The sequence below is a fragment of the Chenopodium album genome, chromosome 10 (genome assembly GCF_948465745.1).
Source record: "Chenopodium album chromosome 10, dcCheAlbu1.1, whole genome shotgun sequence".
NCBI classification, from domain to species: domain Eukaryota; kingdom Viridiplantae; phylum Streptophyta; class Magnoliopsida; order Caryophyllales; family Amaranthaceae; genus Chenopodium; species Chenopodium album.
This window is the reverse complement of record NC_137843.1, coordinates 58,740,486-58,761,302: the sequence shown is the minus strand read 5'-3', so window position 1 is coordinate 58,761,302 and position 20,817 is coordinate 58,740,486. Positions and strand designations below refer to the sequence as shown.

The 20,817-nt window shown below is 33.2% G+C and overlaps 1 protein-coding gene across 1 annotated transcript; it reads right to left on the bottom strand.

Annotated features, from left to right (window-relative positions):
• Positions 1 to 1,996: 1,996 nt before the first annotated feature.
• Positions 1,997 to 12,248, bottom strand: LOC145562714 (putative protein phosphatase 2C member 13, mitochondrial). Its single transcript, XM_081623087.1, has 9 exons — positions 11,733 to 12,248; positions 10,832 to 11,148; positions 9,390 to 9,517; positions 7,504 to 7,602; positions 6,931 to 7,089; positions 6,116 to 6,202; positions 3,837 to 3,928; positions 2,980 to 3,054; positions 1,997 to 2,608 (listed from the first exon to the last, which is right to left on the bottom strand). The coding sequence occupies exons 2-9, from the start codon at positions 11,098 to 11,100 to the stop codon at positions 2,204 to 2,206; spliced, it is 1,314 nt and encodes a 437-aa protein (XP_081479213.1). The 5' UTR covers positions 11,101 to 11,148; positions 11,733 to 12,248; the 3' UTR covers positions 1,997 to 2,203.
• Between the last annotated feature and the right edge of the window lie 8,569 nt (positions 12,249 to 20,817).

Below are 20,817 nucleotides of genomic sequence, written 5' to 3'. Positions count from 1 at the left end.
AAAATTAGGAATTTATGACAAAAACACGCGTAAATTGTGTAATTAGTGTTTATATTTTCATAATTTCTTAACTTTTTACGATTTTCAAGTGTAAATTTAATGCTTATATGTAGTCTTAATATGTAGCCTTAAGAGCTATGTATAGCATTTTCCTTAAAAGAAAAGAAAACCCTTTTAAAAGAGATCAAATATGAGAATGGTGAACCCCAAAGAAAATTATTAAGCTTAATCAATTTAGATTAATTAAGTATTGAAAGATTCTATTTTATTTGTTATAATACTTTTTATAAATAAGTAATCTTTTAGGTCCTATTGTGTGCCTGCATGTAAATGTTAGAGAATTCCATTTACTCGTCTTTTTACCCTTTTTTTTTTTAAACGAAAGCAAGGTACACATTTGCTAACGGGCATTATAACATAGGGACTGACCAAAAGCAATAAGTGATCTCCCTATATCAGGAAAAGACCCAAACTCAGTTATAATATTTACTTATAGGCGATTAAAGATACTAATTTAATGATCACTTAAAACAATATGAAAGCATAAAATTCGACTTAGGAGATGCAAGAACAACACTAGATTGGTAGAAAATCGTATTTGCTCTCATGAAACCCCAAAAGTTGTTCTACTAATGATATTTACTACAAGATTGGAGGCTAAAATAGTTGGCTAGTTCTCCGACTTCCAGCCGTGACGCTGAAAGTCGAATCTCACTAAGCTTATTCTAGGAGGGATTTCCCTAAAATTCTCCCCTTCTAAGATGGATCTTCTCCTTACCAAGAAAAAGATATTTACTATGGAGTAGTATGTTCTGCTACTAAGTAAGGCTCTAATACTTTTCCACGTTTCTAGGTTTGTTTCTTTACCGCTAATGTTCTACTAATTACGAAAAAGGTGTTTTTTTTTTTTTTTTTTTTTTTTTTTTTTTTTTTTTTTTTTAAAACACACAAGAAGTAAGTTGTACAAACGTGCAGTGTTCTACTAGTAATTTTTTTTTTTTTCCAAACCCCAAGATTCAATCATTCAATGCATTTATTTGAAAATTTAAGGGCTTTCACCTTTTATTTGAATAAAATCCCCAAAGGGAACTCAAATGCTGCAAATCATGAAACAAAGCAAAACAACATTAGCAGGGAAGTTCTGAAACCAAACTTTCTTACCCAATTCACGAGCAATAACCTGAGGCACCTGATTACTCTCACGGAGTCACGCCTAACCCAAATCCATGAAATATTATTGAAAGCATTTGCATTTTGCAAGCTGAAAAATATCTTCCAGAATTAAATGAAAGGAACTAAGACCATCCTCTCTGGTGTTAGTAGCTTTAATGACACACTCACTGTCATTTTCTACAATCACATCTTGCAGACCCATCTCCTGTGCCATAATCATGCCCATACGAATAGCTCTCGCCTCAGCACATGCCCCTGCAACCTTCTCGCTTACACGCCAAATAAGAGCAGTCCCCTCAGCATTCCTAGCCACCGCCCCCCACATTTCCCAAGCAACCTGCATCAACATTTATTTTCACAAAACCTCAAGGAGGCAGAGCTCTCTCAGGTATCTCCCATCTCAAGCATGAGTTTATTTACATATTCTAAAACCTCATGCGCCCCTTTCCATTCATTCTCAAAGACTCAAACAGACCACAGAATACGTAAATAAATTTTAGAAAACAGGATGTATATTCAAGTAATCATGATTGAAGAATTAAACTGCTACCAAACTCCCTCATATTGATTATTGAACGCATAGTATATTCATTTTTTTTACGTGTCCTTTAATAAATCACGTAATATATAGTTCTCTCTATTTTATCATTAAAAAAAAAAAAAGTAGCCACCATTAATTTTATACCCATTCAATATTTTTTTATTGCTATATCCCAATACACCCATTAAATTAAAATATGTCATTGTTCGTTAAACCTATTACCAAACGTTAAACATAAAAGGAACAGAGAGTAGTTATGGAGGAATTTGCAATTACTTTGGATAGAACAAAGGAGAACATTGTCTGAGATTTAGATGAATAAAAAGAGAATGAATTTTAATTTGTTCTTTTTTTTAACTTTACGAAATTAGAAGCTTGAAGGTACTTTTTCAATGGTGTCTTCATTCTTGTGAGGGAATAATTTAAAACGTAACATACAAAATATAACACATAATATGTTCTCATATAAGATGTGTTCTGTCATTGTTCTTAGCTTCTTTGACCAGGCTCCTGTCCAACCTCGGCTTCTTTACTCTTATCTTGTTGATCAACTTCTTTCATCTGTTCGTCTTGGAGATCCATGTCATTGTTCTGGTCTTGTTGGAGCTCCAAGACACTATTCTGATTTTGTTGGAGCTCCAAGACATTGTTGTGATCCTGTTGGCGCTCAGGTACATGGCTCAATTCTTGTTGGGGCTCAGGCTGCGCACTTATGTCTTGATGGAGCTCAAGTGACTTCTGCTGCTCAAGCTGGGGCCTACCTGCATTGTCATGGTGGAACCTTACCACAATGCAGGTGATATTGTCAGCACTACCACGGTTGAAAGCAGTCTCAGTTAATTTCCTAGCAGCTGCTTCGGGTTCTTCCTCTGCCCAAGCAATTGAAACAGCATCCTGATCACAAAGCAAGCACAAACACTTTAGTTAATTGGTAGAAAACTTTGAATACAATCTGATGCAACAAAAAACAGAAGGCACTGCATAAGTGAGCTAATGGCTAACGACAATACAAATAAATAGCAGAAATATGACCCATATAATATATAAAGTATCCTCTTCAAGGTATAAACTAGAATCACTAAAAGAACCGATACTATAAAAACACAGTATGACTCTTTTACGTAGAAGAGTCTGCTCAAATTGAACACATTTAACATCATATAATTAAAAGTACCTAGCCTCAATTTTTAAAAAATCTTAACTTCTTTTAGAATATAACCAGAAAATTAGCAAATAGCAGATTAATTGTCAAGAACAGAGCATACCTCATTTGGGACAACATCCCAAAGGCCATCACTGGCAAGCACAAGTAATTCAAGTTCTTCATTGATCTCTTGTTCCTGAGACAGTAAACTAATCATTAGTGACTATTCAATGTAAACCCTATACACTGCTACACCCACAAAGAAAAATCACCACAAATTATACTCTATTACTCAAAGAAAAACAAACACACATAATTCAAAGAATCAGGGTAGTAGACAATCCAAGTCTGAACACCTTCAAAAGAATGAAATCAACAGGGGATGCCTTTACATCAGTTACATCCATGAATTAATAGTCCCCCACAGTCCTAAACCCACAAAAGGATGAGAGCCCAATCCATCAGAAGATTAATACAGAAAAGATACCCAAAATGCCAATTCAAGTCTTAATTAGAAAAAAAGAGAAAATCACATTTAAAATAGATGGAAAACATTGTGAGGAAGATGAATTACCACAGATATTAGATAGGATATCCCGTGTAAAGGCTAACAGAAGCTAACTGATACCTCCATGACTTCATTATGACCTTACACCAAAGTTTGGGTCTAACCAAAAGTTTGCTAAATTAAAAAATTAAAAGAATTAAGACACAACAGAGATGACTGCATTATAAAGAAATATTGCATAGGGTAAAGTTTGGGTCTATTCAAAGTTCGCTAAATTAATAAATCAAAATAATTAAAGCACAACAGAGACTACATTAGAAAGATACGTTTATCTGAACCTCAATATCATTGTTCATAAAAATGATAAGTGCCCTACTCAAGAAAGAAAATTTGAAGATTTCACTAACCATTCTGTACGGTCAATGGATGATATTCAAACCTAAAAAAGTTGTCAGGTCTAAAGATTTTACCTGAATTTCAGGTTCTGCCACAACAAATTGTTTCAACATGCGATTGCCAAAAGCACGAGACATGGCTAATACACCTCCAACTCTCCAAGTCCCTGGAAAAAGCAATATAAGGTCAAATGATGTACTGATAATGACAATTAACATTTACACTTGAAGCGTTAGGATTTAGGACACGCTTGACAACATTTCAAAAAAGAATTGTAAGAGATTGGATCACACATGCTATCTATACAGACTCAAAACCGCACAAGTTTTGAAAATTTAACTAATTTACAAATTTGAACTCATTTTAGTAAGATGGATCTTTTTGTAAAGGTGGAGCTAAGTATAGCTCACAATAAGAAAACATTGCGGATAATCTTGCTCCCATTAAGCAAAGAAGAATCAGAAACAGAACAAGTTGCAACACAAATTTACAACTGCATAATTAACAAATATCAAAGCAATAATCAAATATCAGTGCCTCCCAACACAAGTATATATCTAATCAAGGTACATGATAACTCATCTCTCAGATTGTTACATCTTTCACAAATTCCCCAGCAATCACTCTTTTTTTTTCAACTAGTATAAGTCCCAAAAATACCACATACCAGAAACACAACAACACAGAAAGCCTAATCACTCAACTTATCAGTCAATTTTTAGTGGAGTCCAAATTTCACTATTCATTGGCATTTGGGTTATACTAGACTAAATTAGCACTTGCTGGTAAAACTGCATGCGGTTTTAATTTGTTGTGCAAATAAACACTCATTGCATAGTATTAATGGTTGGCTGGAAATACCGTCTTATAGCAAAGTAGGCACTAAGGCTGCAGATATCCACCTCCTCCCATAAGGAGCTGAACCTCTTTAAAGGCATTGGCATGATATCAGCAAAAGAAAAAGGCAGCCAAATGGCAGATAATCAGTAAGCAACTCACCCGAGGATAATTTTCCAATTTTCATACTGCCAATTGCAAGGCTGAATGAAAACTATCAGAAGCCAACTGCTAATATAATGACGCTAGTGTAAGTTCAGAACTCACCACTCAGCCAAAATAACTATGAATTAAGAGTCTAAGTAGTTCAAGGGCAAGTGGCAACTCACCGAAAATATAAATTGCAAAACAAACAATTACCTTCCTCACAGCAGAAAGTCCCCACAGGCCTACAAAAATATTATTTTGGATACTTTCTTTTGAAAACCACTCCAAACCGTTTTGTTTAAACGATACAAAATTGAACCACCAATATATCCACAGGAGAATTTGTTATGGATTGGACTAGTGGAGTCAAGAGCTCAAGTCAACCACCTTTAGTGGTGTACACGAGGCGCAAGAAAAGGGGACTGCAGGGGTCAAAGGCTTGAAGAAACAATTTGAAACAAGACAAAAGTAATTAAAGAGAAATTAAGGAAGAGAAGCAATCCACTCCAACTATGTCTATTGCTGGTTTTTCCATTTTAGTAACTAAGTCACATGTATTCCCTTAGGCTTTGAGTATAAGTAAAGTAGTTTAATCCTTGGTAAAATTATCCAGAAATTTGAGTGTAAACACATGAGAAATTTGTAGCCTAAAGCTACTGTGAGATTCATAACCTCAAGTTATGCTTATCCCTTTGTAATTCAATCATCAATCAATCAAATACTCAAGCTTTCAACCTTAAATTATTATTAATTGTGTTTAATTACATTAGCCGAAACTAGTACATTACAGAATTTGAGAAAGGTCATCATGATTTTGAAATTTGAGAAAATAACTACCACAGAGGTAAACAACACAACCTATCTAATATTCTGGTAAATCCCTTATCTCCATTCTTTCTACAGGGCAAGGTATCTGATATTCTGATGTATCTACAGCTTAGCAACTGAAGAAGTCTCCAGGAAACCAACCAACACTAATCGATCTTCAGTACAACAAGGTACGCAAACATAACAAACCTTCATAATCCTCCCAAAAGGTCATTACAAGGAATAAGAGACAAACTCCATAACTGGTACACAGGACATCAATAACTCTAGAAAGAGAAAAATATGAAAAAAAAAAAAAAAAAATCTCAGAGACAATAATGCCCAAAAAAGAAGCTATGCACCTAGCACATAGCACACAACAGCAGCATTTCTTGAGAGCACACCAATCTAGAAAAGACATTCTCTTATATGATAGATGTCCCCAAAAAGATCAATTTGGTCATCAGGCAATAATTTTACAAGAATATGAGAAATCTGTAGAGAATTAAATCAATGAAAGAAAAAACTATTACTGAAGTCCTCCAATGAATGTTGATCTCACCTGCCCACATTACAACACCACCTGCACTCTCTATTCTCTTCCGCTCATCAAGTCTGTTTGGCTTGTGATCTTCAGAAAGGGCTATTGCTGTTTAGATAAGTGACGTAAAATATCAAGGACCTTCAAATCCATTCATCATAGGCAAAAGGAAAGAAATTAACAGTAGAATATCTATGTTGCACAAACATGCATCGCATATAATCATGTAAAGATGTAACCTATATATCAGCCATAGCTTATAATCATTTTTTGGGGAGCTAACAAATTAAACATCAGTTAGGTTTTGCTAAATAAGCTCCATTAATATCCACATGAAAGTATATTCTAATTTTTTAGCACTCTTCATTATCAAAAAAATTCACTTTCAACATCACCTTTAAGTCAAAAGGTCTAAGAATAACAAATCATTATGGAGCTTCTCTTTTGTTTCATCAGAAAACTCTTCTCTCTTTTTGGGTTATCCCTGCCATACAACACCCTGCCAACATTATTTCTAATATTTAGTCGATTTGGTTCAGAGTTTAATCCAAATAGCCATCTCCAGTATATTAAGAATAAGTAAATCCCAAAAGTCCTCTTCAGTAAACCAAGATACAATTTAATTACTGTCTTTCAGTTTTCATAATTACTGGGGATTCTTCAAGAAACATGATCTCCACCCCATACTGAACAATGATAGATAAATCATGAATAATTTTCATTAAAAAGCAATAGGAATTTTTTTTTGAAAAAAAATTACACCATACAAGAATACACAGGTAACTACTTCAATGTATTCCACAACTTTTAGCAAAACAAACATTCACACTTTTAACCTTTTCCAGCCTTTGATATTACTGTGCGTGAATCTCCAACATTAGCAACATAAAGATGATTTTCAACAAGTACTGCTGTTGAAGCTGTGGACCCATCGTCCCTGAATGTATCCTTTTCAGAATCCAAGAACTCCACATCAGTTTTCTTGTATGTTTCACCTGGGGCATTGACCACTTATCAGATAACAAACAGGATATAATTTCAGCAAAAGCAGAGCACAATCTGTTTTTTATTCAAATTTATTTTATAAAGACGGGACAAGAGTTTATTTTATGAAGTGCCTTCATATGTTCATTTAAATTGAAATTAAATATTTATATACATTTTGAGCCTCTATATTATATGTCAAAAATTATATTACACATTGGCACATGAACAAAGTACACAACCGCCACATGCAAGTGACCTAATTAACAATATCCATAGGTAACCAATCAAGAAAAGTGGTCTTCTTAACAATTGAAAGATACAGAAGTTATTAAAACATGCAATCGTACGTTCATAGAAATAAAGCAGCCACATGAGCATCAATTATCATTCAACACACAACAGACAGCGAAATAGGAACGTACTTATAGCCACTTTAGTGTCCTCAATAAATTTTGGATGTTTCATGAGATTCTCAAAGAGATAATCCTTCAAGTACTCAGCTGCACGAGAACCACCATGACCTACACAACATATAAATTTTGTTAACTATAGATTTAATAGTAATTTCAAATTATCGCTTTCCTAATGTTCATATTCTTGATAATTGCTATTCCCGGCAATATTACCAAGTCCATGGGAACCTAGCACAACACAAGTCAAAAAATCACTCATAATAGGCATATAGTTAGAGATAATTATAATTGAATAAATTCCTGTCATGTACTGTATCAGCTAAAATGCACAGCATTCCTACAGAATTGAATAAGTTAATAAGAACGTGGCAGCACAGAAAAATTGTGAATAGTTTGACCGGAGTACATATAGGAGCTGCCAAATTAATAGATATTACAATGCAACTTTCAAAAACAATTGTAAAAAATAAGGCCAAGCGAGAAAATATTTCTATTTCAGTACACACACCCCATTATGCTTATCACATTATGCTTATCACGTCATAAGTAACAATGAAAATAAAGCTATTCCATGTTGAACCATATACCACAGAAAAAAAAAAAAAAAAAAAAAAAAAAAAAAAAAAAAAAACAATCTATAGTATGATCCAATGCTTCTTACTTAATTTGCTTTTCCCCCTTCTCTCAGGTTCACTTTTCTCAAGTTGGAATTCCACCAATCTATCCTCTCTCATCTGGAAACTTTCATTCTCTTCTCATATGCAACTTGTTGTAAGCTCCAGCATATATCACCTTAAAGCAGGCCATATTTCCAAGCAGAACCAAAGACATACAGTAACAAAACTCTGTCAAGAAAGCAGCAACTCCACATCTCGTGGGTCTAATATTGGACCTCGCAGCCATAACTGCAGGAATTGACTAGAGGGCAAATCTAGACTGAGAAAGACTACTTCCTATTTAGAAGCATTACTTTCTACATAAGGAAGTTTCAAATCTGATGCAACACTTTCCTTTTATGTTTATAAATTCTCTATATCTCTCTCATACCACATGGGTCCTCTTTTTTCTTCCTCTCTATCTCTCTCGTCTCCAAAAAATGACTAGAAATTCATGTTTTTAAAGTGATGCATCAAAAACAAAATGGAGGAAGATTAGACACACCATTTAGCATCTCATCTACTCATGAACAAAAAATAAAACAAAATTTCAAACTTCATAACAACTACAATATGTATATAAGTTTTTAAGAGCTGAAAAATGTCAATATGCGCAATGAATTGCAGATTGAATCTATATTTGCTTCACAAAATGGCCTTTACATCACTAAAAAGTCTTGACTGTACAAAATCCTGCCGCTACACTCTTTAGCTAATTCAACTAACAGTAGTTACTATATTATCTCTTTTGATCACATGTGAATAACCTTCAGCAGATCTAACAGCTAGCTTAATGAGACTCTAGAATAAGAGCTTTCTCAGTTTCTCATTCATCTCAAGGTAATGAAAACGTTAGCATTTATTGATTGAACTCTCCTACTTATCAGAGATCCAACTTAAAGTCTACATTAACTTTGTGCAATAGAGTCTTTAGTACAAAGGTGGAAAGAGAGAGGAGGGAAGATATGCCCTATACTAAGATTACTAACAGGCCACAAATGATACAGCTCCAATGTCAAAGATATTTAAGGTGATAAAAACTAATAAGTACTGCAGAATGCCGCAATCACATTCACTTACTGCAAAAGAAAGATACCTAACCCCAAGAAAGATAAGAGTGAATGAGGGTTGAGAGGTAAATGTGCAAGATGCATCTAAATATGCACATTAACATGGTTCAAATTCTTCAAAAATAGAATGCTAATAAGCAAGCTGCAAGTCAAGTAAAGAATATCTGACCATCAAAAATTCCGAAGAGGCACACAGTCTTCCCATTCTTTTTAGACATTTTGACATCAAAAAAATCTTCCATGCTAGCTCTCTTTCCCCGGAAACTTGAATATCCACAGCTTAACTTTCCATCTTCACTGTCACACAAGAAGAAAATCAAGAAGTACAATGCCACTTAATAACAGAAATGAATGGTTTATTTATTCAGAATGTAATTCTATAGCAGAAAGATCAAAAATCAACACATTAAGATATAAAATTGGCACATCAAAGTTCTATTGTCAAACAACCTTTGGAGAAAGAGAACAAATTAAAAATCGAGACCAATTTAATCTACATAAATGCCACAGTAATTTTTTTATTATTCTTTATAAAGATATCTATGGAGAGTCATGCACAGCAGGAGAGCCCTTTTTGTAATGGCTCATCCAATGCAACACTGCTTATAATCATGAAAGGATGGGAACAAACACCTAATTGTGCAAAGTAAATGATAACATCAGGGGGTGAAAAAGTTACCTAAACAGGAAAACACACAGTTATAGAGGTCCAGGCTTTTCAATTGCCAATATCTAAGTGAGGTCAAGCTTTCAAGCCTCTACCCACTTACTTGGATGCTATGCCAAATACACCCTTTAATGTTATGCTCTGCAGAATGTGTGCCAAGGAAGTGCTCTTTCTTTTCAACACTAAGAAATGCCTCTTGAAATGACAAGAAAAAACCCCTTACACAAGGAAAACATCAGGAAACAATGGTACCATTGTCTCTTGATAGTTAAAAGTTGTTTTGGGGTAGCTTTTAATAGAGAAAAAAATGGGTAACTTGCAAAAAATTGTATTAAGAAGAGGATTTGTCCATTGTTAACCAAAATAAGGGTTGTGCTACGTTCATTCAACCCAAGTATGATGTGAAACCTTAATTCAAAGCAATGAAAGCACTACTAACAAGATAAGCTATAATTTGAAAACATTTCAAGTAGCAAATAGGTGGCTAAATTTGTTGAGGCAAACCAAGGATCCATTAATATTTTTTATTAAAAAAAAAAGGGCATAAATTTGACATGACACAAACAATAGGATGCTATAAAATTCAATGAAAGCCATGTTTGGTAGTAACCAGTAGAAACTGGTGACATAAACTTGCTAAGCCAATAACATTTAATACAAAATACGATAGTCAGGAAACATCAATCCTGAAGTCGATCAGACATTCAAACATTCTATTTTCAGCCCTTGGAAGAGCATTGGAAAAAAAAAAATATGTTTCACCTAGGTTAGATTCGAATTTAACAGATACAGACATTAACTTGACTTTCTCAACAATCCTTAGCCATCATAAACAATAATTTACACTGATACTTGTAATATGCTGCCGTCATTAAGTTCTAGGCAATCAAGTTTCTACATGTAAAGGATAAAATTCTTGAATAAATCTGCACAAAGTTATTCACCTTTTGCATCCACCACTAGCATAGCCACCATTCTCCCCTTTCTCTGGCAAGACACCCACTACGGAACCCCGATTTTGCATAGAACTAGTATCAACCATCATTTTTCCACTTGCCCTGAACCTTCTAATCTCACAATTCAAGGAATACGAGGGATTACGTTTGTCATACAAAGCTCCTCCCGTGATTCCTAGCCATACACTTCCAATGGATTGAACCCCGATGCACCCGACTTGAATTATAACATTTCTTAAAGAACTGCTGCATATCATCTAATTCTACCAAACTGGCCTAACTTTCTCTGGCAATAACCAAAACATCTGCATAATTGCATCCACATAATACTTAATATGAGTTACAATTCTATTTTTCCACAAAAAAAAAAAAAAAAAAAAAAAAAAAAAAAGGTTATTTAAGGGCCTGTTTATATTTACTGAACTGAACTGATTGGAGCTGAACTGAACTGAACTGATTGGAACTGAACTGAACTGAATTGAGCTGAAATGAATATTTTATGTGAGAGGGAAATTAAGAGCTGAACTGAACTGATTGGAACTGAACTGATTGGAGCTGAACTGAACTGAACTGAAATTAAGTAAATATGAACAGGCCCTAAGCTAAACTGAAACAACATCCAAATTTCAAGCTGAAAAACTTTTGCCACTTCACTTGATCATCATGTTATCTGTGCAAACATGATTTCAGGCTGTAATCAACATATTACACTTTCTTTATAACTCAACTAATCAAATAACGTCCAATTATTACTTAAACTAATCATATGACATCAAAAAATCACTTCGAAACAACACGAAACCTCGGAAATCCAAACAAACATAATCAAATAACAAAACCTCAAACTGAATTCAAACAAAACACAAAAATTAAGTGCAAATGAACTTACATTAACACGACGTTACTCCTTGGGCAATCAGCAACACAACTTCCAAAAAAACAATATAATCGAATCAAATTGATACGAAAAATCACAATTCCAAACAATAATTACAGATCCGCCAAACAATTTCCCCAAATTTTAATCAAATAATTGTGATAGTAACCCAAAATTCAATCAATCGTCTAAAAAACAATCAAAAAACGAAGAAAAAAAAATAAAATCGAATCTGTAGCAGAAAATACCGATCTACGTCTGCGATTATGGATAAAATTAACCGGTCATATAAAATTTGATCAGAATCAAGAGGAATCTAATCTAAAGGAAGAAAAGGCAAAATTCCTTTAATAAGGCTTTGAATTTCCTCTCTCTAGAAAATGATAGAGAGAGAATCTGGATTCTGGAACCCTAGAGAGAGAAAGAGAAAAAGGTGATCTGGAGCGTGATGAAATTTGCAGTTTTTGAGAGAGTGAGCGAGGAATGGAGGAGATAGAGAGAGAAACTGACAGATTAAGAGAGAGAAAGAGAAGGAAAAAAGGGAAAGTTTTTAAGTGTGAATTTTTGGCAAAGAAGAAGAGTGACACCGTGTGCATTATTCATGCATCTACTGTTAACAGCTTTGATTGGGAAGGATCAACGGAGGATAGATAGATTGATACGGTGCATCATGGGCTCATGCCCATTTTGCATTTCTATCCGATTTCTACCGTACCGTGCTATTGCATTGATATATTATTATGAAATTGTATTAAAAATTATAATTTTGATAGCGAATCTATACTTAGTCTATAAAAATACAAACCACAAACTAAGAATCTATACTAACCATGTGTCATCCCAATCACTCATATACGTATATGTCACTTTCCTTAATAATTCTTTTTCTCTTTTTTGTATATCCTTTTTAATATAAAAACAAAATAAATAAATAATGTGTAAGTCTTTCTGCATTCTGAAACTTGTAAATTTAAGTAAGAAAATAAAGTGTTTCATTTGTAACATACTAAATTAAAGTTAACTAATTAGTGCACATTACATAAACAATAATCTCTTAAACTTTAAATATAATTTTACCCACTATGTCATTTCATATTCCACAATATCTATGTATATATACCTAATTAAATTCCAAAGCAACACCGACTCATATAACACAAATATATATGCAACGCATTTCAAGAAAATTAACCTAAATATCCACCCATGCATTTAACAGGTCTAAAGGCTACTTGAAAGTAATAAGAAGACGTGTTATTTTAGAAAATTGTACTCCCTCTATATATTTATTATTTGCTTTATTACTCCATGCGCAAAGTTTTAAAAGAAATAGTATAAGTTAGTTTTTGGCCCGGGTGATGCCTCGGGTCATTGTTTGTAAATAAAAAAATTATAATAAAATAAAGTGCAATAGAAATCACTTATTTATTTTTGCTAATATTAGTATATATTAAAATTCATTATTCAATATGTAGCAACCTAAATTTTATGCTTAGTACTTTCTCCGTTTTTTTTATTTGACACCGTTTGACTTTTACAGTATTCACACAACAAGCTTTGACTCACTTTTGTGGTTTATAGATACGATAAAACATATTCATGTGGGATCTTGTTTGAATCGTTTCAATGTATATTTTATTAATAATATCCACTTTTTATAATTTCTTCAATTAAAGTAAGTAAATATATATATGTATTTTTTTTAAGAACAAAGTAAACCTATCTCGTGGTTAAAAGAAAAAACCTTTAAAATTACTATGCATTTTTTAGTTACATATATTAAATACATATAACCTATATAAATTGAAAGAAATGAACTTAAGTTTGTAATCATATTGTTGTTAAAATATGCACAAATAAGTTGACAATTAAAATTTTAGAATTTATGAACATGAATAACTCATTTAAATGCAAATTTATTACGACGTATCATAAGTTGTGTCATTGGTGTACCACATGATTTGTCAAGCTATAATGACACGTGTGGCGAGATTGGCAACACATGGTAGGATTGCAATCTATCCTTGCCATTGAGTTTTAATACATATATTGATTGATATTGATAATAAAATATGAAAGAAGTGAGGTTGGGGGAAAAGTAAAATATGATAATTGAGATGAGAGAGAATCTAGAAATATTAAAGTACTCCCTCCTTTTTTTAAGTGCCCCATAGTGACATGACACGCATGTTGATGCAAAATTTTGACTAATAACATCTTTAATTATCATTAACTATAAATTATACAGAGTAACAATTGAATATTAATTATCTATTCATTGACACGATTCTAAGAAGTACCCACTATGCTATATTTTTTCTTATATAACATTAGTCAAAGTATGTTTAGTGAATAGTGTCAAAATTCCCAATGGGACACTTAAAAAAAACAGAGGGAATACTCCGTATGATAGACTGATAGTTGAGGATCCACTGGAGAATAATAAATTAGTAAAATATTGTAAAAAGCAACTATAGGCTTAATTACATGAATTCTCTTAAACTTTCATAAAATATTTATACATTCATCCATTGATTGTAGATTCCTGCCATATTTAGTCCAAAATAATCAAGCATATACGGTATAATCTAACAACAGTGCAAGCCATGTTCTAAATAATAAATAATAAATTTAATAAGTTAGACCAAAACACCAGAGCTAATAACTTGCATGCGTACGTGTGTTGCCCTGCCTAGTCACGACTCATGACTCACAAGTAACAAATATGCCAACCTCTCTCTTTGTTTTGTAAATATCCCTTCATTTCATATACTTCTCGATTTATTATGTCCGAAATGAGATTTTCATACTTCAATATTAGGTATTTGGGTCTAAATATGGCTATTTGGGGCGGTCCATTTAATGGTCATAAACAAACCCAATACCCATATATCCCATAAGCCCCTAAACCTAGAGTCCAAGTAAACGAGCATCTCCATGCCCAAGCCCGGTCAGCTATCTAATCCGCTTGGACATGTTTACTTGGCATCTTCTCCCATGTACTGTCCTAGTTACTTCATAGCCTAACAAAGTTAAACAAAGCAGAAAAGCAGCTCGGATTGATGCCGCTTAAAAAGAGCTTCCGAAGAGAAACACTCAAGTACAAAGATGATGCTCGGATATAAACATAAATCCGAAAAGAAAAGATATACTAAGACCCTGTTCTCTTCACCTTAAAAAAATAATATTAAGTAAAAATAATTTCAATTCAGTAAAAATAAGTTTAGTTCAGTAAAATTAATTTCAGTTCAGGAAAAATAATTTCAGTTCAGTAAAATTCAGTTTTCTTAAACAAGAATTATAATAGAAAATCAGTAAAAATAATTTCAGTTCAGCAAAAATAATTTCAGTTCAGTAAAGATAATTTAAGTTCAGCAAAAATAATTTCAGTTCAGTAAAAATAATTTCAGTTACTCACCTACTAAAGGTGTGTAGCAATCTTAAAATAATTTCAGTTCAGCAAAATTAAGGTGAAGAGAACGGGGCCTAATAGGCTAATAGCACCTCACGTAACACACGCAGCACCACACACAAGCACTGCACCACGCAACCTCGCAGCACTACTCAAAACACAGCACACCAGACCATAGTGCACCGCAACACACCACACTCAACCAAACCCAAAAACAGAAATTCGGGACAAAAACCCTAATTTCGAGAAAACCAAATGTCACATAAAAAAAAAATTTGAAGCCCTAATCTCTCACACATTTGCGGAAAAAGAAAATAATTTGAAGAACAAACCAGGATCGAAAAAAAATTCGATAGAAATTAAAGAGGTTGTGATACTATATACACAATAAAGATTGGAGAAAACGACTTAGCTTTTATATTGATATTAATGACATATATATACACAATATAAAACAAGACCTAACTTGCCTACAACTCCCAAGAAGTGCGGCATTCTGTAGAGTACGGCTAAGATGATCCCGAGGGCTGACCAGCAGCAGAAGAAGTCAGGGGAGTGATGGGGCGGTGCGACTAGTGCAGCTGCACAGGAACCCGAAACTAGATTTATATTTTTATTACATAAACTAAATTTGTGGACTTTGCTGGTAGCTCAATGGTAAAAGCAATATACAATGAAGTGAATACACTTGGGATCGATCATTCTCCTCTTATTCACTTTTCTCTCTCCACTACTCTTTATTTTTTTTCCTTTGCTCTAAAATTCTAAATCATCAAATTATCTAAAGTTAAAGTACTGATAAGGATTTGTTGTACAATAAATTTCTTTTACTTTAACTAATAAGGATTACTATAAAATTCAATTTGCATAATTCAATTTACATCAAAAGTCAACAATTGTTTAATCCTTGGCTTCGCAATATAGTATTGTGTTATCTTTTCTCCCTTTCTTTGTATTTCATTTTTTCGGTTTGGTTTGGTTTGTAGATTAGTATTTTTATTGTAATGTTTCGAAAATTCTAGGTTAATTAGAGTATCATCAACAATTCCTATTATATTGTTGCGTCTTCTTCTAAATTAGGCTGTTAAAGTCATACTTACGCACTACTATAGTACTATGTCGCAAGAGAGGCTAAATGGGTTATAGATGAGTTTGTATTTCCCTACCTTATAAAAAGTGGGAAAATACTCTTATGAATAATGTTAGGACATTTTTAACCCTGAAAATGTTTAATTACCTTTATACCCCCATTAATGTTGTATGAGTAGTTTATGAATAATCAATGTATTTATTTTATTGCTAATTTGTTATTATTGATCAATTTCACAACATGGCTTTTATCGTTAATTTAATTGCTCACTTGTCAGTATAATCAATTTAGGATTGCTTTAATTATTCTAACCTTCATAAGTATTTTTTTTTTTAAAACCTGACCTTCATAAGTATGATTATGAGAGGTTTTGATTTTACATTCTTTCCTATATGAAGCACAAGGAACTATGGAAGCAAGCATTTGTCCAATATAGTGCAAAAGCAACTTGAAACTGAAATTGATATATGAGAAATCAGGCTCAAGTGTGGGTTGGTGAATCGGTTATATTTCGGACAGTAAGAGAAAACCGATGTCCATGATTTTGATATAAGTTTACAAGGGTATTGGTTCATTTAAAAAAGTTCATGAAAGTGAAATCCAAAAGATCATATGAGTAGTTCTAAAAAAAATAATAAAAAAAAAAAAAAAAAAAAACTAGAAGCTAAGACAAAGGTTGGTCAAATACAATAACCAGAAAGTTATTCAAGAGATTGCGGTATTAATGCCATTGAGATAGTTTAGTTAGTTTGGTGACTCTTAAGGTTCAGCAATAATTGCCCAAGTTTTTACTCATTTGAACTGAAAACTAGCTTGGTAGAAATTTGAATTGGGAATGAACTTGATTGACAATTTCACACAGTCAATCACTCAACATCTACTGTTATTAATCCTTGGACCTTATTTCTCCACTTAACTTAGGGTCTATTCTCATTGACTGAACTGAATTGAACGAGAGTTTTGATTAGTTCAAGATTTCAATCTTTATCCAGAGTTCTTAGAGCCTTCTGATCTTGCTACCGACTTAGGACACACTATGTTCGTTGATTCCAAAAGCATTAAGATATGTGAACTGAACTAAACTTATTAGAGCTGAACTAAACTAAACTGAAATGAATATTTTATGAGAGAAGGAAATTAGGAGCTGAACTGAATTGAACTTAGAGCTGAACTGTACTGAACTGAAAATAATCGTTTGTGAACAAACCCTTAGTTTTTGAGGTTACTTGGTCCATTTTATCCACTGCATTTTTTACCGATTCAAGAAAATAACTTCATTATTTTTGTAACTTTAATAAAATAAATAATGACTTATAATATTAATTTACTCTGTAATCATTGTTAAATGACATTTACTGTAATTATTACGATCATAGCTTTAACCGATTAAAACTTAAAGTGAGGTGTATTGGTATCTTATATGAATACAAGAAAAATATAGACATGTGATGTCCTGCTAATTGAACCATTTCAATCTGTACTTTAAATATAGCAAACATCTCCATGTCTAGAACTCAATACTTTATACAACTCCTGCACTAATTCTAGAGTAATTTGCTAAAGTTTTGAGCATTGCTAAGATACATGACATTCAATATATAAATCGCATTTGTACAAATAGTTATAATAAAATATATGCAAACATGCATAAGGTATTAAGACTAACTGCAATAACTCAACTTGAAACACTACCTATACCGCGCGCATCGCGCGCGTAGGATCCCCTAGTAATAAAAATGTAAGACTACACTTATACACGCAAATAACGTAATGTTCTCCTCAACAGCCAGAGCGAAATAGTTTCTCCTCGGCTGGGCTGGGGAACCACTCTTGATAAGATTTTGTAGAGGCCCACTTCTCCATCCGCCGCCAATCAATATTTGGCTTGAGATGTAACACGAGTCTCTGAGCCACGTCGAAGCCAACTTTATAGCCTTGTGATAGGCGTGTCGCGTACCTAATAAAAATAACCGAACTAACTCTACTATATAGTTGAGCAAGTAGGGGTCGAATCCCAAGAGACTATGGACTAACTAATTAAACAGACTCAAATTAATACTAAGCCAGTAACCAATCAATATCGAGAAATCTATTATAGAACAATATTACCTAATAAGCAATAAATAATAATAATACGGAATTAGCCAAGAACTGAAAACATCTAAGATTAAGTATCCCCACTAATATGAATCAATGCAATTGAACAATCCCTTTCCCTTAATTAAATCAATAAATATTCTACAGGACGGATGCTACCTGTAACAATACTAAGAGTTTCTTTCGATCAACTAATAGCTTCCCTAACATGCAATCATACCTATTTTCATGGAATCATACATATTAAAGACATTAAGAACGACATCCTATAAGTGCTAGCAAGAACAATTAGCTATTCTCATGCATAAAAGTTCCTACTTTTAATTAGGGTTCCAAAATCAATTAAGAATCAACTTTCGTTGCAAACCTAATCACATTCAATAACACTATCCCTAGTCGTTTATTGATAATAAAACCAACCCTAATAAAGAAGAATTATAAATTAATTAAATTGGGAATCAATTAACACATCAATCCATATTAGGGTTCAACCTAACCCTAGATTATAAAACTACTCAAACATGATAATTAAATAAATAAAATAAACAATAAGAGAAAACATAATAACAATAATAATAAGAGAATAAAGGAAAGAAAAGACTTGAATTGAATTAATGGAAGCTTAAAGGTAAATCTTCAATGAACAAAACTTGGAAGAACAAAAGAGAGAATAAAAATAACATAGAATAATAATAACGTAATATGAAAAACTTGTTTATTTATCTTCCTATTAACCTATTTATATCCTAGCATAAAACTAGGTATTTCTATCTTAATACGGCTCTTATACGTTGCCAAAACGAGCTACCACAGGTAGGTTGTGGCACGGAAGAAATCGCCACAGCCAGGTTGTGGAGCGGGCTGTCTTTGCCTCTCATTTGCTCCAATAATGGACGCCCACAACCAGGTTGTGGCCGAAAGGTTGCACGCCACAACCAAGTTGTGGAGCAGGCTGCTACAATGCTTTAGGATACTAGAAACGCTCCATATAAAGAAGTATCTCGCGATCAAAACGAATTCCACGCAAATCGAGCCCTATTCCTACAAAAACAAAAACAAATATACCGAGAAAAGCAATATCGAAATAGGAAAAATAATAGCTTTAAAAGAGTAAGAGAATGGAGAAAACACAATAAAATATAATCAAATATAACGTATAAATAGTGTATAATATGATGTTATCACCTTGATCTTAGCTCTCATAGCTCTTGAGCCTCTGAGCCACATCGAAGCCAATTTTATAGCCTTGATCATAGCCCTCATAGCTATTGAGCTCCTTTTCGGCCTTTATCTTGGCCAGCTCAGCTTGGGCTGCCCGTAGCTCTTCATCCCGATTACCAAGCAACTTAGCAGATGCCTCAAGTTGCAGTTTGACTTGACTCAGCTCGGACTGAGTAGCACCTAGGTTGTTAGTCAGCTCGCATATCTGGTTGTCCCGAGCTTCAAAACCATCAGTTATGGACTTTCGGAGCCCGTCTTAAGACGATAGCACGAATAGCCTCGTGTATCTGATCAACTTTTGCTTTGCTGGTGATGGCCTCTTTCAGCTCACCCTTGAGCCGAAGCTACTCCTCTCGGCCGGCTGCATTCAACCCAACAGGCACATCATGGCTTTCGACAAGCTACACAGGAAAGAAACAAAACTAAGTAACGGAAAATCCCAAAGTCAAAAATCAAATTTAAGAAATTTACCTCCATCATATGGTACAGAGCTACGCCGTAGTGGTCTTGTTGGAGACCCATGTCATTGTTCTGATCCTCCATCTAACAATTTTCCCAAATTAAATCGCGGTAATAACCCAAAATTCAATATGGTATAGTGTATTTTTTTTATTTTATTTTTTAGAAAAACCTTGCAGGTATCGTTAAAACTTAAAATAATTTGAGAGACGTTTGGAAAAGTATCGTAAATTTTTTAATTAAGGAAATAATGAAAACTTTTTTATTTTACAAATGATATATTAGACTTGCCCTTTTTAAGCTGGTAGATATTTTTCATTATCAAACGTTCATTAGGAATTTATTTTTTTAGGACTTGTTCTATTCAACTTGTTTAAGGTACTTATTACTTATTTCTTAATAAATTCGGATCAGATTAGATCATACTAGAAACATTCAGATTAGATCAGACCAGAATTTTTAATTATCATTTACTTATTGCTAAATATCGTAAATTGTGCATTTAAAAAAATTATGAAAATTATATATTTGAAAAGTTCATAATGATGAGATGGATCTAACAAGATCCATTTTGATAACGTTTTTCTTTATAGATTAGTATTAAAATGCGGTCAAATTATTGAATCAGATTAAATCAGACCAAATCAGAAAAATTCAGATCAAACCAGACCAGACCTTAATAAAATCAGACCAGATCTACTTGTTTCAGGTGAAGAGAACAAGTCCTTAATGTGTGCCCATTGACACATATTAGAAAAACTGATTAAAATAAAAACATTATTCATAAAAGGAAAGTAAGTAAATTAAAAGAAAACATG